The sequence below is a fragment of the Equus quagga genome, chromosome 14 (genome assembly GCF_021613505.1).
Source record: "Equus quagga isolate Etosha38 chromosome 14, UCLA_HA_Equagga_1.0, whole genome shotgun sequence".
Classification (NCBI taxonomy): Eukaryota; Metazoa; Chordata; class Mammalia; order Perissodactyla; family Equidae; genus Equus; species Equus quagga.
In genome coordinates this window covers 67,790,064-67,812,331 of record NC_060280.1, presented here as the reverse complement: position 1 = coordinate 67,812,331, position 22,268 = coordinate 67,790,064, and the positions used below count along the sequence as shown (strand labels likewise).

The window sequence follows — 22,268 nt, the reverse complement described above, 5'->3', positions numbered from 1 at the left end:
AGTCCCACTAATGCTCAGCATCCTAAGCTAGCAAACTAAGAACTGTGCTGGACTCTTCCCTTTCCTTTGCTGTCAAGGTCCAATTTGTTGCCAAAATGCTCTTGATCTTATATCAGAAATCTCTCTCAAATCTGAGTCTCTCCATGCCTCCTGACACAGTAATAATAATAACAAATACGTATACAGCATGCATGTTCTAGACACTTGTCTAAGTGGTACATGCACGCGTGCACACACACACGCGCACACACACTCATTTGATCCTCACATCAACCCTGTGAGATAGGAACCATTATTCACCCCATTTTACAGACAAGGAGTTTGAGGAATACAGAAGCTGAAGAACTTGCCCAAGGTCACAGAGCCAGGTAGAATTCAAACCCAGAATACAAACTGGGGCACTCTGGCTCCACGTGTGCTTAGCTCTTCGCTGTAATCCCTCTCCTTAGCATTGCCCACTTCTTCCTACCACAACGGCATCCCACCAGGCCTCTCTTGCATCATTCGTCCTTCCTTCCCTCCTCACCCACACCCCCCTCTAATGCTCTTCCATTAAATGAAACTAGTCATGCTTGAAAATGCCGAGTGGCTCCCTACTGCCCAAGGGATAAAATCCAAACTTCTTTCCTGGGCATCTAGAGCTCTTCGTAATCTGGCCCAACCCACAGCTCCAGCCTCATCTTCCACCATCTCATCCCTCTTCTCACATCTCCAAAGCCGTGCCCTTTATAACACTGAGCCTTCACACACTGTCTCCTCTGCCTGGAATATTCCTGCTGCCCCTCTCTACCAGTCAAGCTCCCTACTCTTCTCTTGCCACGTACTTCAGACACCATCTCTTTGGTGAGATAGTTGGGCAGTATCCCAGAGCTCAGTACTGTCACGTCTCTTACAGAATTCACTCCACATTACTGCAATTTATCTTCTTACAAACGACACCCTCTATCTAGTTCTTGGAATGACTAAATCTTCAAAGAATGAATGGAATACCCCAGATCCAGCCTGTTGGTTTCTTCCATTTCTGCCCCCAAATTTCAAATGATTCCTTTCACTGGATCACACACGATCATAAAGGCTGGGAAGATTCCATGTGACACAGTTGCCCTCACTCTCTACAGCTCAGGGTGAAAAATGGACACTCTCTTCCCCATTTCTCTTCAAAGACAAACATGAGAGGAGAAAGGAAGTCAAAGTAACCACTGAGCATACGGTATGAAAAAAATGATGGGACCATAACATTCAGACTGCAGGGGCCTGAGAGATCATTCCATCCAAACGTCTTCGTTTGATTCATGAGGAAACAGGCCCAGAAAGCAGGAGAGGATTGTATAAGGGCAGAAATAGCACCGGCACCCAGGATCGCCAACTCCCCCATTTAAGGAACTGGCAATTTTGTTTTATCTTTCCTGGGGACTGAGGGTTGGTCCTGCTTCTAGGTCCTGGGGTCTTTCCACAATTATCCTCCAAACAGGCTCAGGCTGCTTTCCTGGGACTGGGAAGTTAAAAGCCTTAGCATAAAACTTCCCAATAAGCCAATGTCCCTTGTGCATGCAGCTTCAGGACTGCAGGTGACCTGGCACCTTGCCACAACTCCCAATTGCACCAACCGGCTTGGGGCCTTGCAACAAGAGCTTCACCAAGGGCAGTGGCTCATCCTTTGCTCCCTTGCGTCTGCCAACCCCTTTCCTGTATCAGATACAGAGGCTGCTCCTACACAACCACTCTTTCTTCCCCTCCCCACTCCCTCTCCCTCCCATTTCCTCCCAGTTAGTCCTGCTGAGGTCACGCTCAGTCTCTGGCTCCCAGGCCCCTCCCTAAGGACGGTGTGTATAGACAAGGAGAGAGGAGTTGAGAGACTGCAGAGGAGGATGCAGCAAGGCACCATGGGGAAAACAGACTCTGGAGCCAAAGAGAGGTGGGTTCAAATCCTGGTTCTGCCAGTTGACCAATCTTGTGACCTTTGGTAAATTACTTAATCTCTCAAATCCTTTGCCAAATAAGGTGGAGCTGCCTAGGAGGCAGTTTCCTCATTTGTATAATGGGGATAGTTAACACTTACCTTATTGATTTATAGTGAGAATTAAACGAGATAAAGTGCCCAAATCACCTTACACAGAGCCTGGCATCAGCAGGTATTGGTTTGCTTCCCTTGTTGTGAAGTGTGATGGCATGAGTCTCAATGCACTGGCCTGAGAAATCCTGGGGACCCACCTGTAGGCCTGCAGGTGAGCTGGTGTGAATGTGAGCATGTGGGCATCAATATCTGATGGCATCCGTGGGACAGAGGGAGGGGGAGCGAGGACGAGCCTTAGGGAGGGTGTGGAGGTGTGTGCTTGTGAGCAGAAAAGGGCTCCAGTCTAAGTGTATAAATGAGTGTGACTCGGCTGAGCCTCTCTTCCTCCAAAATTCCCCCCTCTTTAAAGGAAAGATCTGTCGTGTCTGTTCTTGTCAGTCATGAGAAACCTAAAAACCCTTCCAGGGGAGGGAGGGAACGACCCACCCCAGGAGACTCATCCAAGGGAAGCCAACTCAAGCAAGGCCTACTCCTGGCAGAAGCTAGGAAACTTCCTTCCAACTGGTGTGGAAACCATACCCCAAAAGTTGTACAAAGGGTCATGGGTTCTCTCTGCAGGCTGCCCAGGGCCAGAGGGGCTGCCCTCAGCCTTGCTCCAAGTGCGAGGGTTTCTCAAGTTTCAGAAAGATCACAAGGCAGCCAAACCCACTGGGACTGTGGGGCTGGCCACCTCCAGGCAGGGCTGGTATGGCGATATCTTGGTGTGGGATGGGCTCCTCCCTGTGCATGTGGTCCAACGGCCTGGGGCAGCGAGAGGTAGGCCCTAGGCTGGGATCCTGAGTCCTCAGGATGGAAAGCACAGGGCACAGGCCATATCCCAACCTGCTTAGGACTCTCTTTCAGGATCACAGAGTCCTTGGGAAACTTCCTCCATCCTCCTGCCCTTAAAGGAAACCTGGCCAAACTCTCCCTTAGACAAGAATCTGTCTCATATTTAAAGACCTTGAATGAGGAGCTGATTCTATAGTCTCTCTCGGTAGCTGATCCAGGGTTTAATAAACGACATTGGCTGCAAGGCGTCCCTCATAGCTAACCTAGATGTCTCTTTAACTGAAGTCTCTGTTTTAGGTCCTGAGCACAGAGGGAGAGTAGTCGGCCTCTACTTGTTAGCAAACTGCCCCAGTGAACAAAATTGAAGAAGTTGCTTGCCTAAGAGGGTTTGGCTCAGGACTCAAGATTATTCCTCCCTCTGACGGTGAAGGATACAACTAGAGTTAACAGCCTTTTAGGAAGCATTAGTGGTGACTTCAAATCACTGTGCAGATAAAGGAGGAGAAGAATCCATGTCTGCGTTTTACCCCCAGCCCCACCCTAGGCTTCCATATACAGCTGGATTCAGAATAGCGGAGCGGGAAAGAGCCCCAGTGAGTCCCAGCGCACCACTACACTGGGATTGACCTCCCTTCCCCTGGCTGGCTCCCTCTCCAGCCCGCTTTGCTCTGCCTGACCAACTCCTACTCATCCTTCAGAGCTAGACTCAGATATCACCTCCTCCACAAAGCCAGGCCTGAGCTCCCAGGAAAAATTAACTGTGCCCATTTCTGTCTGGCACCATGTTTTTTCCACATCTCTAGTAAAGCAGGAATGAGATTGTATTATAATTAATTCACTTAAAAGTCTCTCTCTCTGCCCCCGTCTACTTCTCCCTCTCCCTCCATCTCTGTCTCCCCCACGCCCTCAAACTAGACTGTGAGCTCCTCCAGGACGGAGACGATGTCGTCATTTTCCTTGTATTCCCACACCTGGCATAGTACATGTTCCCCCCACCCCAAATCTACGGAATAAATTAATCTTTCAGCTGAGAAAACTCAGACCAAAAATATTAAGTGACTTGACTAAGGTTATATAGCTAGTTAGTGGCAGAAACACGACCAAAACCCAGGCTTTCTGACTTTGCATCTAATTCTCACCGCTCTGCCTCGCTCTAGGGCCCCCCATTATTGCTTCCTGGGTGTCTCCAGCTTGGACTTCCTCCTCCCACCATCTGCTTCTGACATCACACCCTGTCCTGGCCCTCACCCCCCAGCCTTCCCATCAGCCTCTACCCTTACAGGGAAAGTCCTCTCCCTCCGCCCCACCCTACTCTTTACACATCCATCCACCCATCCTGCAGTCTGTCCAACACCACCTTCCCTGACTAACTGGAACCCCACCCAACTCGGCCTCCTTCAAAGGCACCAAGCTTGCGTCTATGCCATCCCCCTGACCTGGGCTACGCACTCCTTCCTGAGCTCTTTTTGTTGTTTCTCTCTTTTTGTCCCCATCTTCTTCCTTTAAGTCAGGAGCTCCCTAAGGAACCCACACACTCCATCCTTGCATCTCCATAAATTCCTCTACACACAGTCAGTCCACACAGACAGACTTGCCCAAGAGGCAACTGAGGCTGAGTTCAGGCAGGAGAGGAGCTGCTGTCCCAGATTCTGGACCACATTTGGCATGCAGTTGATCTTAAATGGATGCTGCACTCATCAGTACACTTCTGAGGGGAAAGCGAAGAGGAGACTCCATCACTGGACTGTGGGCTGGGGGAAGGGTTGGGTGCAAAGGCCCTTTAAGGCTGCGAGTCTATGAATAAACGCCCTCAAACTTACTTAATCTTCTTGGTATCCCCCACACCTGACACAGTGTAAGTGACCCCCAAAATCTATAGAATAAACGTTTTCTTCTGAAAGTCCTTACCTGCCTGTTGAAATCTAGGCCATTTCGATCATTTCCTGGAAGAGATAAAAAAGAAATTAGTTGCTAGCAGGATTGGTAGAGACTGAAGGTTAGAGGAAGAATAGGATGTTGGGAGGGGCTTGCCTTCATTCTGAAAAAAACATCTGCTTCCCCCGTGGCCAGGAGCTTCTTGCTTGTCCTATTTCCTGGAAAGCTCTTTGGAAAATCTCCTCCAGGGAGGTGGGTAACCAGGCAAAGGGGAGACTGGCTTGTCCAAGGTCACATAGAGTCAGTCTGGATTAGAATTTGCTGCACAAGGCCGGCTTCGTGGCCAAGTGGTTAAGTTTGTGTGCTCTGTTTCAGTGGCCCAGGGTTTGCAGGTTTGGATCCTGGGCATGGACCTACACACTGCTCACCAAGCCAGGCTGTGGCAGCTTCCCACAGAGAAGAAGTAGAAGGACTTACTACTAGGATATACACCTATGTACTGGGGCTTTGAAGAGAAAAAAAAAAGGAGGAAAATTGGCAACAGATATTAGCTCAGGGCCAATCTTCCTCACCAAAAAAGAAAGAAAAAAGAACTTGCCAGACCAGAGTGCTGGTTCTGCTGCTGTCCCTCAGACAGAAGCTATTACATACATTTTCATGGATAAGCAAGGAATGACCAGCCACACATCCTAAAGAAATTGCGTGAATGCAAGAAGTCCTCCCTCTGTCCCAGTCCTCCAGGGGTGATGACCCCTCAATCATGTCAGGTAGACACATGTCAATCCTGTTTTCCCCTCCCCCAACTTTCATTTCTTGTTTAGGTCATCTTTTTCCTTCAACAATAAATGTTGGGTTGAAAAAGTAAATATGTGCTAAATAGAGAAAACTTTTTGGTTCAGAAAAAGTATAAAGTAGCAGAAAACTCACTCTGCCGAGAGGCAGCTGTAATTAATATTTTTGTATACTTTATGGTCTTTTTTATGCATACCTTTCCCACTGATATACACCACTCCATATAGATTTTTACCCTACTTTTTCCAGTGAGCATCACAAATATTTCTCTTATATTATAAAGGGGCATCATAAATCTTTCTCTGATGCTCACAAGCATCATTTCTAATTGCTACCTAATATTCCATTCTATCAACATACCATCATTTGCTTAAACATATACTTATTGTTAGAGAAATTGTTTCCATTCTTCACTATCATAAAATTTCCTATGCGTGTAGATCTCTAGGGCAGGAGCGGCCAACTTCCCTTTGGGTCCCATGGTTTGTTGGCTATATAGTGGCAAGGAAAATGACTATTTATTAAACACTATACACTCAGAGCCTAGCACTGGGCTTAGTATAATAGGAGCTCAAAAACATATTGATTGATTGAATGAATAAATGAACAAATGAATGAATTCAGAACTTTCAATCAGAAAATTCTTCTGCTTTTCATTAGATCTTCAATATCTTCAGAATACAGCTCGAATTTCTTAGCACAACGTATAATTTCCCATATGACCTGGTTTCTGCCTACCTCCCCTGCTTCGTCTTCTGCCACTCATGATTCCCCCGGGACTCCTTCCCGAGGGCCCTGCGCTCCAGCCCCACAGAATGCTCGCTCATGTCCAAACACATCAGGCTTCTCACGTTTCCATGCCTCCATGCACTGTTCCCTTTCACAGAGTTAGCCCCCCGCCCTCTCTACCAACGACATGGCACTTATCACGTAACTCCTTATTTGTCTGCAAATTCTATGAAAATGTCACCTCCCCAGAGTGGCCTCCCCAGACCACTCGTTTGTGGTCTCCTCCCCTAGTTTACGAATTCCCACTAGTTTATGAATTCCTTGAAACTGGGACAATGACATCCATTTTTGCATCCTCAGTGGCCACCACAATTCCTAACGTGAGTCAGAGGTTCATGAAATACATGTAGGTGAACTAATGGAATCTAAGAGAATCCTCTGGAGTTTTAATGTAAGCCCGGTTCCCTCTGCTCTGTTTAAACAACGCGGGGAAGCGCAGACCTTTCCAGTATGGTTGTGGCATCTCTGAGAGCAACTGGGCCAGGAAGATGAGAGCAGAGCGTGAACGGTGAGGGGATCCTGAGAAAGAGGAAAATGGTGAGATACGAGTGATCTCTGAATAGCAGCCTGATTCTGAGATTAACTACGATGATATACAAAATCTACGAGGGGAGCAGAAGGTGGGAAGGGCCACAGACTGAAAACAGTTGTGTATAGAGGGGTAGACTTGAAGGTAAAATTGCTCTTATCTTAAAAAAAAATCCTTTCATGATATTGTAAAGTTGCCTAATAAGAAGTAATTGTAAAATTGGACAAAAGAGCAAATCCATTCCTTCTACAAGTATTTTCTAAGCACACTTTACATGCCGGGCACTGTTCTAGGCACTAGGAATAGAACATTGGAGAAGACAGAAATCCCCGACTCATGGAGCTAGTTTTCTAGTTGAGGAAACATAAAAGGAAGAAGTAAACAAATATATAACTTCCTTTAGAGACAATTACTGTGGGGAACAATAATACATGGTCGGGGGAGAGAGCATCAGAAGCTGTTCATAACCAGGGTGGTCTGGGGAGGCCACCCGGGGGAGGTGACATTTTCATCCAGTGAAGTGAGGACCCACCCTTTTGAAGGTCTGGGGAAGCGCATTCCAGATAGAGGGATCAGGACCTGAGGCAAGAACAGGCTTGCACGCTGAGGAACAGGAATGAGGCTGGAATGGCTGGAGAGAAGTGGCTGGGGAACCAGGGGTGAGATGACACAGATCCGGTAGACAGGTCATGGTGAAAACTTTCAGCTGTTACACCAAGGATGATGGGAAGTGATGGAGGGTTTTGAGCAGAAGAGTAACATGATCTGACTTAAGTGTTTAAAACTGCAGTGGATCAGCCGCAGAGAGTAAGAGAGTAGAAAGGGAGACCAACTGGGAGGCTGCTGCAATGGCTCAGGTGAGAGAGGGCTGTGGACTGGGTGGAAGGGTAGCAATGGAGGTTGTAAGAAGGGCCGGGATTTAGAATACATTTTGAATTGATAGCTCATGGCAGCAGTTGATAGATGGGAGGTGGGGTACAAGGGAAAGAGAGGAATCAAGGACGATTCCTAGGGTTTGGGCTTTCTTGATGGAGTGAGTGGTGATACAATTCCCTGACATGGGGGTGACTCGGGGAGGAGCAGGCTGGTGGTAGAAAGTGAAAAGCTCCATTTTTGGACGTGTTGAGTTTAGGATGCCACTTAGATATCCCAGGAGAGGGAGGGAAATGAGTTTGCACTCAGGAGAGGTATCAAGTCAGAAGTCTAAATCAGGTAGTTATCAGCTTATAGGTGGTATTTAAAGCCATAGGACTTGGTGAAGTTACAAAGGAACTGAGTCCAGATAAAGAAGAAAAAAGGGTCAAGATTGGGATGAGGAGAAAGAGCCAGCAAAGGAGACTGAGAAAGATTGGGCACTCAAGTAGGAGGAAGACCAGGCAAGTATGGAGTCTGGAAGGCAAGAGGAGAAGGTTCCGGAAGGAGGTAATAATATATATGTGAATGAGATCTAGAAATTGAGAGAAACACTGGGAGCCAAAACACATTGACTTGAGGGGGTCATCAGGTTTGTGGACAATTTAAAAAGGTCTTTGCTTTTGGTTCCTGTGAATGCCATCACTGTGTTTGTGAGATCCACAAAATGAAAAAGACGAGCATGCAGAATTCAGAGACTGATTTTAAAACCCACCAGCCAACAAAATTAACAGTTTCTCTTGCACATAAGTTTTTCCGTGGCCCTTCTCAAGAGGCCTCTGAACGTGAGGATACACCTGCTGCTCTTGGAGCCTGGTGACAGAGTTTCTCCTTCTCATCAAATTCATCCTTACCTGCATTGGTATCTCTGCCTGACTTTCCTTGAATCCCGGGCTAACTGAATGGCTGGACTAGAGGAGCCTGGTCCAGCCAGGACCTCCCAGGAGTCTGACCCCATGACACTCCAGGAGAGCAGAGGGTGGCACGTAGCTCAGCGCTGGGCAACGAGTAAGGGCTCAGGTCCCCAACGCTGTTCCTATTCAGATTCTGACTCCACTGCTAAGCAGGAGACACGGCTTCCCTCATGGTCCCCAGCCTGAGAGAAGAGCTCAGAGCCTCTGGGGGTCTCAGTCGAGACACAGTGACGTAGTCTACTAGAGGCATTAGTTAATTTCTGATGACACCTGATTCTCTCTCCAGATTTGGCCGAGGGGGAGCTGCCTCAGCCCTCGTTTTACTGCTGCACTTGTTCCTTCTCTCTCCCATGGTCCACCCGACTTGCTCTACCCGGCACCTCTCCCCACCCAGCCTACAGGAGAGGCCTGGGAGGTGGTGCCTGGGAATTCTGGGCCAACATCTAGCTCCCTGGGGTGCTGCTGCTGCCTTAATGCTCTAGATTGAGAGGTGACTGGTGAGGCAGTCCCAGGACTCAATTTATTCACCTTTGAAACAGTGCAGAAGGTGCTCCTCTTCCCAAAGAAAGGAAGGGGTGCCATCATCATATTGGTCCACAATCACCAGAAACTTCTTTTTCTACCCCTTTAAGATGCTATGTGGAGGAGCAGTGGGGCATACTTAGAAAGAGTTCTGGACTTAAAGTCAGAGCCCTGGGGTTCCAGCCTGGGCTCCCGCACTGCGCAGCTGTGTGACCTTGGTCAAGGCAGGAAGTTCCAGAGTCTCAGGTTTCTCAGTGGCAAAGGAAGGTCATAATTCCCCTTCCACTCACTTCCCAGGAATATAGGAAAGCTTGAGTAAGACAAAGCTGGTGGCTGTGCTTTGTAAGCTGGGAAGCAATAACCAATTGTGGAGCTGGGCTCCAGACATCCTGGGCTATTCCTCAAACAGGCTGAGCTTGGTCCTATGTTAGGGACTTTCATACTCTGTTCCCTCTGACTGGAATGCCCATGTTTCCCTAGAAAATACACACTCATCCTTCAAGACCTAACTCGAATGTCACACCCTCCATAAAGCTCATCCAAAGGGATTTCCTCCTCTGTGTTTCCACATCTCTTATTTATATCTCTTATAGCACACAGCACATTTTTTAGAGTCAGTGGTTTGTGTGTCCATATCCCTCAGGAAATTATGAGCCCCTAGGGGCCAGGGCTATCATATCTTGTTTATCATTGTAACTCAAGTGCCTCAAAGTGTCCAACACATAGTAGGTGCTGAAAGACTATGTGTTTGACCCAAATTACTAAGAAACTGCTACCAAAATGAATCTTCCATTCAGACCTAAGAAATCACAGGCGTCACCATCTGCAGAAACCTGAACACATTCTATTTCCAAGGCCTGGCTCCCTCTTTGGAAGGTGGCAGCTGTTGCAGAAAAAACAAAGCAGGACAGAGACACATAGGAGCAATTTTTTTCCTTTTAAACATTTATTTATTTACTGTACAAAATATTTACACTATCGCTGTAACCGTCTGGCCCTATTTCCTGGCCTGATGGATTTGCAGCAGGCTGTGGTCTCTGCTGAAGTTCTAGAAACCCGCTGACACTCTCCTTGGCGTTCACCTGGTGCCTGGTCTCCTTCAAAGATACTAAAAGGCCAGGAGCTTAGCTGGCCCCCCAAGTACCCGGGCCACAAGGGCATAAATAAAAGAACCGGCCCAAATAAGAAATGTGAATTGAAAATTGCCCAAGAAGTAACAGCCACTCTTCCTTCTCTCCAACACATTGTATCTTTTCCTCACACTGGCCAGTACCAAGGCAGGACTAGGAAAAAAGGTGAAAGGCCAAAAAGAGAGAAGATAGTTTTGAATAGAGTTAGAAGAGACAGAATAAACTGGAAGAAAAGAAAACCACAGCAGGAGCATTATATTTAGAGTCAGAAGAACAATGAAGTCCAACCTCCGAGGGGACGCACCTTGCTGAGCTCAGAGAACCTCAGAGAACCTGAATTGGGACCAAAGCTCGGGTTTCTCAACTCCCGTACTCATTCAATTTCCCCAATAAACACACCGCATCAAGAGCGCACCAGAGCATTCAACTTTAGTCAACAGCTTAGGCAAATAAACAGGATAGATGTTGATCGAGTTTAAAGTAATTTGGAGCCGAGAGGGAGATTAATACAGAAAACTGGATGATGGACTCAGGGTTAGAAAACATTTTTGCAGGTTCTAATAGGAGGCCAACACCAACAAGATGAAATGGAACAGGAATAAATGTAAAGCCTTGCATTTAGGTTAAAAATAAACTGTATAAAGGTAAACTGGGCACTTAGAAATCGTTAAGATGGTAAATTTTGTGTTTAAATTTTATTTTATGTTATTTTACAACATAATTTTAATAAACTTTATTTTATTTTTTACAATAAAAATTAAAAAGAAAAAAAGTAAGCTGAAGATTTTTTTTTAATTAGGGAATTGTGTTTTGACAAATACTCTAACCTGGAAATCTTTCTACTTCATATTGGGTAGTCAACTAAAGTAGTCAAATTGCACAAAAGCATGCTCTGCCTTTAAGACTGTCTGCTGTATGACCCAACAACCCCACTTCTGGGTGTATATCCAAAGGAAATGAACACAGGATCTTTAAGAGAGATCTGCACCCCATGTTCATTACAGTATTATTCACAATAGCGAAGATATGGGAACAACCTAAGTGTCCGTCAGCGAATGAAAGGATAAAGAAGATAGGGTGTATGTAGATATATATATATACACACACAATGGAATATTATTCAGCCACGAGACAGAAGGAAATCCTGCCATTTACGACAACATGGACAGAGCTTGAGGGTATTATGTTGAGTGAAATAAGCCAGAGAAAGACAAATACTGCATGGTATCACTTATGTATGGAATCTAAAAAAAAAGTCAAATTCATAGAAAGAGACAGTAGAAAAGTGGTTGCCAGGGACTTGGGGTGGGAGAAATAGGGAGAGGTTGGTAAAAGGGCACAAACTTCCAGCTAGAAGATGAATAAGATCTGAGGATCTAATGTAAACACGGTGACTATAGTTAATAACACTGTAATGCATAACCGAAATTTGCTGAGAGAACTTATGTTTACTCACCAAAAAAAAAGAGATAAATATGCAAAGTGAGGCATATGTTAATTTACTAGACGGTGGGAATTTTTTCACAACGCATACATATATCAAATCACCACGATGTACACTGTAAATATCTCACAGTTTGATTTGTCAGTTATACCTCAACAAAGCTCAAAGAAGACTATCTACAGCATTGTGAAGCCTGATAAAGAGTTTCTTCACCAATACCACCAACCAACCTCCAAATGGAGCTAACAATAGAAATAGTCACAGCTGATGCTCGTGGTGATTAAAATTTACGTGTGCATTCCTGACCATCAAAATATCTCTACTCTGTATTTCACATTTTTAAAGAGGCTAAATCTCCTACAGAAATCCAGTACAGTCATGAGCCGAATAAGACCTTTAGATCAACGATGGACCGCATATATGACAGTGGTCCCCTAAGATTAGTACCGCATGGCCTTGGTGTGTAGCAGGCTGTACCATCTAGGTCTGTGTAAGGGCACTCTGATGTTCATGCAACGACGAAATCTGACGATGCATCTCTCAGAACATGTCCCCGTGATTAAACGCACACGACTGTATACACCTCCCCCAACAAAAAAAGAAAAACAAAAACAAACGAATCTTATTTCCGTTTATTGGCAGACACTATTGGGAAATAAACATACTGCAGTTCCTTGCGGGGAAAGGACTATAGGAGAAGCTGGTGTTAGAGTATCTCATGAGAAAAGGAAACAACAAAAAAGGAGTTTTCATTGACCAAAGCTCAGTATTGGCCCCAAATGTGCCACACGTGGGTGCTGAAAAAGCTAATGCTCTCCCATGCATTAACAGACATGCAGATCATTGCAGATCTCAGACTGAGAGCATCATGCCCAGTTCAGGGCACCATTTTTCAAAAGATACCCTGATGAAATGGGCTATAGAGCCTGAGGACCAAGATGGTAAGAAGCCCAGCGTCACACTGGATAAGGAGGGGTATTCAGGCCAGAGAACACACTTGCCTTTAGACAAAACCTTCTTCAAAGGGTCGCCATGAGAATTAAATGACTCATTTTGTTAAGTGTGATAACGGTGTTGTAGTTAAGAAGGAAAATGTCCTCATGTTTTAGAGGTCATACTGCCATATTTAGGATTGAAATGTTATAATGTCAATAATTTACAAGCAAATATCCCGGCGACAAGAATGGCAGAAGTCTGATGGTTGCCGAGAGCAGGCAATGAGTATACGGGGCTCACTGTATTCGACTCTACTTTTGTTTGTGTCTGAAAATGTCCACAATGAAAAGTTAAAAAATAAAGTTTTCAGGAAAAAAATGGATGAATCAAATATGGCAAAATGTTAACCGTTATTAAATCCAGGTGATGAGTATACGCTGTTCATTAGACTGTTTTCTCTCTTTTCTGTATTTCTGAAGTTTTTCAAAATAAAACAAGCCAACAAGGGAACACTTGAAAGCAGTGTGCCAGGTGCACAGTAAGTGCTTAAATAAATGTCAGTGGACTTTTTCTTCCTCCCCAAATGTTGGCATGGAAGTGAAGCACGCTTAGCCTGCAGCTCCAAAGAGCAGAACAAGGGCCAGTGATGGAAGCTTCTGGGAAGCGGGCTTCATCTCAGCGTAAGGAAGAATTCTGTAAGAAGTGGAATTGTCCAGCTGTGAAACGGGCAGTTTCACATCAGCAGAGCTGCCCACTGCCAGGAATATTCAAGCAGAGGCTGTGTCTTTCAGGGATGTTACAGAATTAGGTTTTGAATTGAGGGGCAACTTGAGAGCATCAACAGGGGGCTCTCAGGTGACCCCTAAAATTCCTTCCATCTCTAAAGTCTTGGGATTCAATGCAGCTGATTGAAAGGTACCAGGGCTTTTTCTTCCCCTCCCAAAGCTGGTCGCCGTCTGCAGCATCTGCAGGGGGAGGCACAGGAAAGACCAAAGAACTCTCCTCACCATTTCTCTCTGTCCTCTTTGTTCTGCACACAATAAAAGACAAGGACACAGAGCGGACGAGGAGGCAGAAAGCGCTTGCAAAGGAAGCTTCAGAACCCCCTCTCTGGAGATCTTGGGGGCAAATGGGTGAGATCCGTGCCAAGCTGGAAGGGCTACCAGCTGGGGTCTCCCAAGGCCTCTTGTGGTTCTCATGGTCCCCTGGGAGTCCCCAGGCCATGAGGCTTTCAGCAAGAAAGCAGAAGGAGAGCAAACACCTTGCAGCCCTGGCTCATAGGGCTGGGAGGGACCCCAGGAGGTTGTTGGGGCAAGTTCCCTGCCTTTGGGAAGATGAAGCATCAGTATTCACCCCATTTTCAAGGTGAAGAATCTGAGTCTCTACAAGGTTAAGTGATGATACATACAAACAGACGGAGCTTTTAAAGTATGGGCACATGTTGGGAATGATCCGCAGGGGGAGACAAAAGCACTCACTGGGTCTCCAACCCAGTGTGGTGTACCCTACCCACTCTAGCATGACTACATTGTTACCATGTCCGAGGACTCCACCCAAGCCCCAGTTTAGCTCCCCAACTCCAGCATCTCCCTGGGCCCTCATGGTTCCCAGAACCGTTCATTGGTACCAAAGGGCTCCCAAGAAAGGAAGAGGCTGGGGCTGCAGTTCGAGGGAGCAGGGTTAAATATGAAAACCACGGCCCAGTCCATAGAAAATGGGATTAAGTGATCAAAAGAGGGCAAAAGGCACAGTGAATTAGCGAGGAGCCCAAGGATTCTGGAAAGAACCTCCTTAGGCCAGAAAGGTCATCACACCCAACGGAGTCTCCATGAGAAAGGCAGTCTGCAGGAGGTGCTGGGGTGTGAAGAGCAACATCCACCTCTGCCTCTCCTCCCCTGACATCCAGTGAGCACCGGGTCAGCCGTGCAGCCTGCCTGGCCAGGACAGTAGGAGCCGGCGCCAGCCCTCTGCTTTCCCACCTCTGAGCCTGCAGCCTCACAGGCCCCGCTGATTTGCATAGCTTTGGCAGCCCTGGGATGTGAGTTTGCCTGGGGAGCAATTCTCTGGGTGAGGGAGGTGGAAGTACAAGAATGGAGAACCGTTCCAGCAGGATTTTTCACTTCTGCCTGGTAAACAATGCAGAGAGCATTCGGCAATGGGGAGGAGCCTCTCCCATTTCTGGACTGCTTCTCTTCTCACCAGATCCCCAGATCCGCTCCTAGTATAACGCAGTAAGCCTTTCAGTGCCACTCTGTGACCACTTGGCAACTTGCTGGCACTTCCTGGGACAGCACTTATTAAAGTCACCAGAGCAAACCAAGAGACTTCCCAATGAGGACATTAAAACCAGTCCAAACAGTTCATAGGACCCCCCAGACACCACGCCTACCTTTTTGGTTACTTGAGGTTCCTCCAAGGAACTGAGAAGTCTTGCCTAATGGTCAGAGTGCCGAGCAGAGAACGCACAGTAAACTGAGCTGGAGGGTCACTTCAAAGGCTGTTTTACACTGGACTTTGGGCCAGTGGCTTAATCTCCATAGCCTTCACTTTCCCTTAAATATTAAAACAAAAAAGTTTCTGTCTGCATTCCTGCCACCTCTTTCATAGGAGCAAAGAAATGCCCAGAAGGAAACTGAGGATGACCCCTGAAGCCACCTGAAGCACAGGACACAGGAGGACCTGTGATGGACTGTGGGAAGGGCACCGGCTTAGGGATTGGGAGATGAGTTCCACTTCTCCACTAGCTGAGTGTCCTTGGTCAAGTCGCCTGACCTTTGAGGGTACAGATGGCAAATGCAAAGACACGGCGTGAGCGCAAGCCATGCCCAGGCAGACATCACTAATGGATTGCTGCACCCTCTTCCTTTTCCTAAACTCGGTGCTCAGAGATCACCACCAATGATCAGAATTAGCTCTCCCGAACAAACCCACTTGCTACTCCAGGACTGGATGACCTTTCAGGTTCCCTATACCTCTGACAGTCTGTGCATTTGGGGATTTTCATGATTTAAAGCTTCTTCCTCTCTACCCCAAGGGAGAGAATGGCAGAGTAACCATGACCGACCTCACGGCTTCTTGCAACATGGCTTGTGTGAGGGACCTGCTGACTTTTCTCCACATGCACCGTCAGGAGACTGAATCCCAAAGCCTTGCTCTCCAGGCCCTTCCCACAGGTCTCGGGAGCCCAGAGACATGCCACAGTGGACAGAAGGCACTCTGCTGCACCCCTTTGCTAGAAGAGAAGTCCAGCATCTTCCCAGCTTCCCTCTGCAATCTGTCACATCATTCTTTGATAAACGAAAGGCTCCTCACCAAGGCCTCCTAGTTTTTTAGGAAATACAGACCGCATTTCTTCTCAGTCCGAGCTAGAGATGGGGCTCTCTGGGGCTCTTATGCATTTCCCCCTCCTCTCCTGCTGGCCACACACTGATGCTGCAGTCACCACCCCAGGGGCAAAGGAGACAGCATGATCAGGGGCTAAGCTGAAGGAGCATCCTGGGCAGTCGCGCCAGGTTCCAGAAAAAGAGTCCAGGGACTCAGGCTACTGTGGCAAGGAAGCGGGCCAGAAGAGTCAGGTTTCCACAAAAGTCTTGACTCATAGTCCCTTGACCCTGGCAAAACAATAAAAATCCATCTTCAAAGGAAGAACTCTGTTAAATAAACCCAGGTTGTGGGCGCTCCCAACAAGCACATCTCAGAGAAGCACCTCAGCTGCTATTTTTCTGTCAGAACTTTTTCATGCTCGAGGGGACCACAGAGACTCCTGGTACTGCACCCATCATTTACAGGTGAGGAAACAGTCCTGGAGAGGACAAGTCATGAGCTAAAGGTCACACAGGCAATAAATGGCAAAGTGGGAACAAACCCCCAGAGCTCCGATGCCCGGACCTGACTCTCTCCACAGCCCATGGGGCTCTTTCCAGGTCAACTCCAGACCAGCACCAGCTCCACTCCTGGCCCAGCCTTGAGAGGGGAAGAGGTGCAAGGTCAGTAAGAGACCTCTATCCTAGCCCTCTTTCCAGGGCTGAGTGAAGTCTTGGGAGAAGGGGTGGGAGAGGGGCAGGAGGAGCTGGCAGAGAGGGGCATGAACGTGGTTGGGCTCTGGTTCCCATGTGGGCGCCGATGTCCTTTGTGCGGCTCAGCAGGGCACGTGTGGAATGAGAAAGCTTACACGGGAGATGCCATCTCACATTCGTGGAACAGCTCACACTTCCAAAAGCTGCTACAGATACACTCTCCTTTCGTTCATTCCTCCCACTCGGTTACAGATAAGGAAGCCCAGGCTGGGTCACCCGGGCTGGAGGGAAGGAACTCGATGCATCTCAAAGCTCTGGCTCCTGGGCCCGTGTGCTCACCACCACGCCAGGTCACAGTGCCTGCGCTGGGTTTGCTCCTTTGCTTTGCAGTGACCTTTCACATCCAGTTATTTGATCCTCACCACACCTGTGAGGTCTACAGGGTGGCAATTACAGAACTCCTATTTTACCAGTGAGTAAACTGAGGGCCAGAGAGGGTGGGGCTTGTTAGACCTCACACAGCCATCTTCTGAGTCCAGACACCATGTCCTTTCCCTCATGCGGTGTAATGCTGCCAGGGTCACGGCTTCCTCTCCTGTCTGGGGCCTATGTTCCTGGGGCTGGAGAGGCCACTTCTGAGGGAAGGGTGGTGGGGAGGGGAGAGTCTCTGTTCAATGAAACAACAAAACAAAAACAAAGGACAGGGCGGTTGGGGGTGGGGGTGCGGGGACAGGGACAAGCCTCTGGGGCGGGGAAAGGCTCCTAAAGAAACATCCTCTCAAACCCTGCTGTGGCCTTGGGAAAGTCACTCCCCTTGTCCGACCCCAGTCGCTCTTCCCGTAAAATAGGAGACCAGGACTAGATCAGAGAATTTTCAAGCATTTTGGCAGCAGAATGCTGTTTTCAAATAATAAGGATTAATTAATAGCTGACATTTATGGAGCATTCACCAAGCTCTGTAGTAAACATTTTATACACATGGCAGCATTTAATCCTCACAACCACCTGTGAGTAGGTGCTCTTACTATCCCCATTTTACAGCTGAGGAAACTTGAGGCTCAGGGAAGTTAATCACCTTGCCTAAGGTAACTGATTAGTAAGTCACCGAGCAGAAACTCAAACCCACATCTGTGCACCAGGCAAGGCTGTCCACACTACACTACACTCTCTTGAAATGCAACCGCATCTGGAGGTGCTGCCGAAACTCGAGGCAAAAAAAGGACCTTTAGACTTTCCAGAACCACAAATATCATCTTGTCTCGTTGAATCTGTCCCATCTCAGCCCTGGGTCCTGGGAGAAGGGGTCTTTCTACCGACTCTCTCCCTTTCTTCTGCCATTTCCCTGCTTCCGGAGTAGTAAAGACAAACCCGAGTCAGGATGCACACAAGCAGCCCACACTGGGGCGAGGGCGTGGGCTCTCCATGGAGCCCATGTCTTAGCTCCTGAGTGTAAGTGGGTATGACAGTGAATTCACAGGCAGGTCTACGCAGGCAATAGTCCATCTTCCTCATAGAGGTTCCCTGGATTGGCTGTTGGGTCACTGCCCCACCATGTGGACACTTTGTCCCTCTGATACTAATACCAGCAAATAGCGTTATTCCGTGGCAGGCATTGTTCTAAGTGCTGTACAAATGTTGACTCAGTTCATCCTCGTGGCAACCCTAGGAGGTAGGCACTATTATTACTCCCACTTTACAGATGAGGAACTGAGCAGAGGGCCATTAAGCAATGAGTCCAAGGTCGTATAACTAATAAGTAGAGAAGCTAGCTTCAAATACAGACTCTGCCTCCAAAGTCTATGCTCTTAATGACTGCATCTCGGTAAGCTGGGGGGCAGGGGTGCCCTTCCTAACACATTAGAGGAACTGAGGGGTGCAGCAACTCACCTCATTCAAAGAGTCTTGCAAATAATAACTGGGGAGTGCCAAGGATCAGAGCATGCTCCGATCACAGCATCTTAGGGCTAGAAGTGATCTTAGAGACTCTCAAGTTCAGACCCTTCATCCAATGTGTACAAAGTCAGGCCCAAAGACGGGAAGCGATTTGTCTAAGGGCACAGGTTGGTGGTAGAGATGAGTCCAGAACCCATCTGTCCTCACACCTCCTCAGCCAAACCAGAAAGTGCAGACTGTTCTCCAATTTCACTGATAGAAAAGCTGAGACGACTAGTCTGTGGTCACCAGAAGGAGGGAGGCCTAACTGCAGAACTAGAACTTGCCCCGTGGTCCCTGTGAGCTCACCTCCTCAGGACCCTGGGGCGCAAACTGAGCCCAGAGGCAGGAGGGGATAGAGACCCAGCTCGTCTTCCCAGGCAGAGGCCACTAACACTCAGCCCGACCACAACCCCCGGCACGTCCCCAGGGGCCTGTGGAGATGGGTGGGAGGGGAACCAGCCAAATGCTTTCAACAACTTTGAGCCCGGAGCAGACATTTGCCAGTCGGCTTAACCCCTTTTGCCCGTGCTTCCCTCCTCAAGAAAATCTTAATCATCCTCATTTGAATTTCAAATGACCTCTCCCCTCTCCCCCTCCCCACCCCAACAGGCTTTGAGGTAGGGATATGGAAATTCACCCTGCAGTATGGAAATCATCGCCCTATGCAAATTGGGCGCTGAGACCCCATCGTCATAGCAACCACTGGGTTTCCTCTCCTTTCGGCCCCTCTCTGTGCTCTCTGGCTTAGATTTTTTGTTCCTCTTCTCAGCCGGAGCAGGTGGGGGTGAGCAAGCCCTCTGCTGGGGGCCTCACTGAAGTGGACAGCAGTCAGGTGGGGTGCTCCTAACCCAGGTGACCAGGGGGCCCAGACCTGCTAGACTGCCCGCCAGTTCCTTTCATGCAAACCTGGACCAGTCACACCCAAGTGAGGCCAACTGCTGGGTTTTTCTGGGCTGGGCTACATCAAGCATGGCTAGGTAGTGGTGGGGAAGTTCTGGAGTCTGGAGGACACAGCAATGCCCTGAGAGGAGGCGACAGGAGAGGGGACACCTGGGGGGCTTCGGAGGTGCCTGTGGTAGGAGACGAAAAGGCACTGCATGGAGCCCGTACGTAAAATGCCATGCAAATGAACACCTATTATTTTTTGAGTCAACAGCACTGGTGCTTTTTGGGAGATGCCTGCAGCTCTGTTTCCCATGCCCCGGGCTTGGCACAGAGGCCTGCCCTTCCTGAGTCTCCCCGGGGCCCTGCTGTGACCACAGGAGCTCCCCCCAGCGAGCACTGGCCCAAGGAGGAGGCAAGAGAGGACTTTGAACTGTTAGTGGCTGAAGTCTCTAGAAATGAAATTCAGCCACCTTGAGGGCTCTTGCCGTTCTCTGATCCTGCCCTGCCCGCCTCTCAGGCTTCAATGAGGGGGAATGTCCCCCTGCTGGGACAACCTCATGCAGCTTCCCTTTTAAGGACACAGCTGATTCTCTCGGGTCCTCCCAAACCAAAGGCTGTGGGGAGTGTGGGGTGAGAGGGTGAGAGAGAAGTTGGACCTGCTTCTCCCTGCAGCAACTCTTCCTAAGCTTGGGTCATCCTAGGAAAGCCCTCCCCGGGAAGGGGTTTAAATATGGGAGACCTTCCAGCAGATGCGGGCTGAGACTCAGCTCTCGGTGCCCCGGCTCTCCTGTAGTTTCACAACCCCCCCGCAAGGACCCCAGCCGGCCTTTGAAAGAGCAGCCTAGACCAGAGATGAAGACTGCCAGTAGGTGCACCTCTGGTCCCGCCCCGAGGGTTTGGAGGTGGGGATTGTGTGAGTGTGGATTTGTATTTGTGTCTGTCTGTCTGTGCGCTTGGGAGATGGGGTGGGACAGAGTGTAACTCATCTTAGTTGCCTGGATGTTGGCTGCTCCTCAAGCCCCTAAGATTTACCCTAATTTGGTTGCTTGTTTCTCTTTAAATTCTTTTTCTCCTGTTCAGCACTTTTCTACACCAGGTGTTCATTGCCCTAATTGTTTCTTGAGGAAGAGGTAGACCAGGAGACAGAAAGCGTTTACTCACAGCTAGGGGGAAGGGGGTGTGATTTGGGCTTCCTTAGTGGAAGGCTGAGGCCCAGAAAGCTACAGCGGCCCCGAGTCTCTGGACGCTGCTCAGTGTCCAGTCTCCCAGTCTGTGTGTGGGGGACCTACCTCTCCTGCTGGATCTCCCCATCATCACCCCCACATTACCCACAGCGGGAGTAGGAGGAATGTTAAGAAGGTCGTAAGATGTGCCCAGGGTCAGAAGTACCCATTGCTCACGGAATGCCTACTCTTACACACGAGGGAAACTCCTCTGAGGCAGAGCATCTGAAAGTGTGGTCCAACAGCCAGGGCTGGTCTGTGAACTGTTCATTAAGGGCCGAGACCAGAGATGTATAAACGCGGAGAGGAAGAATTTAGAAATGTTAATGGCACCTCAAGCACGCCATCAGTGGGCTCTCCCTGCTGAAGTGGATGGAGACCAGTTTGGGCCCTGTGGAACCTGTGTGGTGGGTACGAGCTGAGTGCCAGTCCTGCGCGGTAGGACCACATACGGGTCTGTGACACACTGGAGGTAAAATGACTGGTCCTGCACCCCAGATTGTTTGTGAAGCAGTGCTCTAAAGAATGACCACCGGTGAAACCAAGTGGAGATCTGGACTGTAAAAGACAGCATGTGGACACCACCCACCCAGCTCCCTCACTTTGACCCCTCTGAGGCTGGAGAGAAGGGAGGTCCATGTTCTTCTAGGGGTGGCAGAGATGGCAGCTGGGGTGGCAAGGGGCCACTTCCTTAAAGAGACCTCCAAAAGGAAGAGGGAGTGGTGCCAGGCAGGATCATCTGAACAGGAGGGTCCTGCCTTGTCCATCCTGTGGGTCTGGGTTTGGGAACAGACAGATGAGAAAGTGTCTGAGAGCTGTAAGGCATGGCACAGGTGTGAGCTGCTGCTGTCACTGCTTTATTGGCTAAGGTTCCTGAGAGCTGGGGAGGTGATCCCTGATGTCACAGGCCGCCCCCTGAGACCTCCAGCATGTACAGCCGCAGGATGCAGCCTGGGTGGTGAATCAATACTTTCTAATCTGCCTGTCACAGAAACTGGAAATAGGTGGGATGGAAGCCACTCTGGTTTGAGAAGGCCAGAACAAGAGGCAATGGGCTTATGCTGCAGCATGTGGGTCTTAGGTGAGAGATAAGAAAGGAGTGTCAGGCACTGAAGATTGTATCCTACAAGGATAGGTGGCCAAGAGAAATTGGAGGATTAGCTTTTCTTAAGGATGAAGAATAGATGAGGAAAACAAACGTCTCTGAAAACAGTAGTTTCTTTCATTTTCCAGAGATAGTTTTGAAATGTCTCCAAAGGAAGAGAGAGGTATGGACAAGACACCCTCTCAGAATCCTTACACCCTCAGGGATTCCTATCAGTTCCCCCTGGGCATGTGGAGGAGCTGTGGCTTCATTTTTCTTTTCCAGCAAGGTGAGGGATGGAGTGGGGACAGATGGAGACACAGGAGCAGAGTCACCAGGCTTGGATCCTAGAGACTGCCTGCCCCCCCTCCATCCCTCCCCCCGCTGCAAAAGCCCCATGAAGCCACAGCTCCTCCACATGCCCAGGGGGAACTGAT

At 48.6% G+C, this 22,268-nt stretch overlaps 1 protein-coding gene across 1 annotated transcript in view; it reads right to left on the bottom strand.

The window, feature by feature from the left end:
• The window catches only part of POU2F3 (POU class 2 homeobox 3), a 72,453-nt gene that overhangs the window by 37,757 nt on the left and 12,428 nt on the right, over positions 1-22,268 (bottom strand). The window contains exon 4 of the mRNA XM_046638251.1: positions 4,754-4,788. Within this exon, the coding sequence (XP_046494207.1) occupies positions 4,754-4,788 (35 nt within the window). The remainder of the gene's footprint in view (positions 1-4,753; positions 4,789-22,268) is intronic.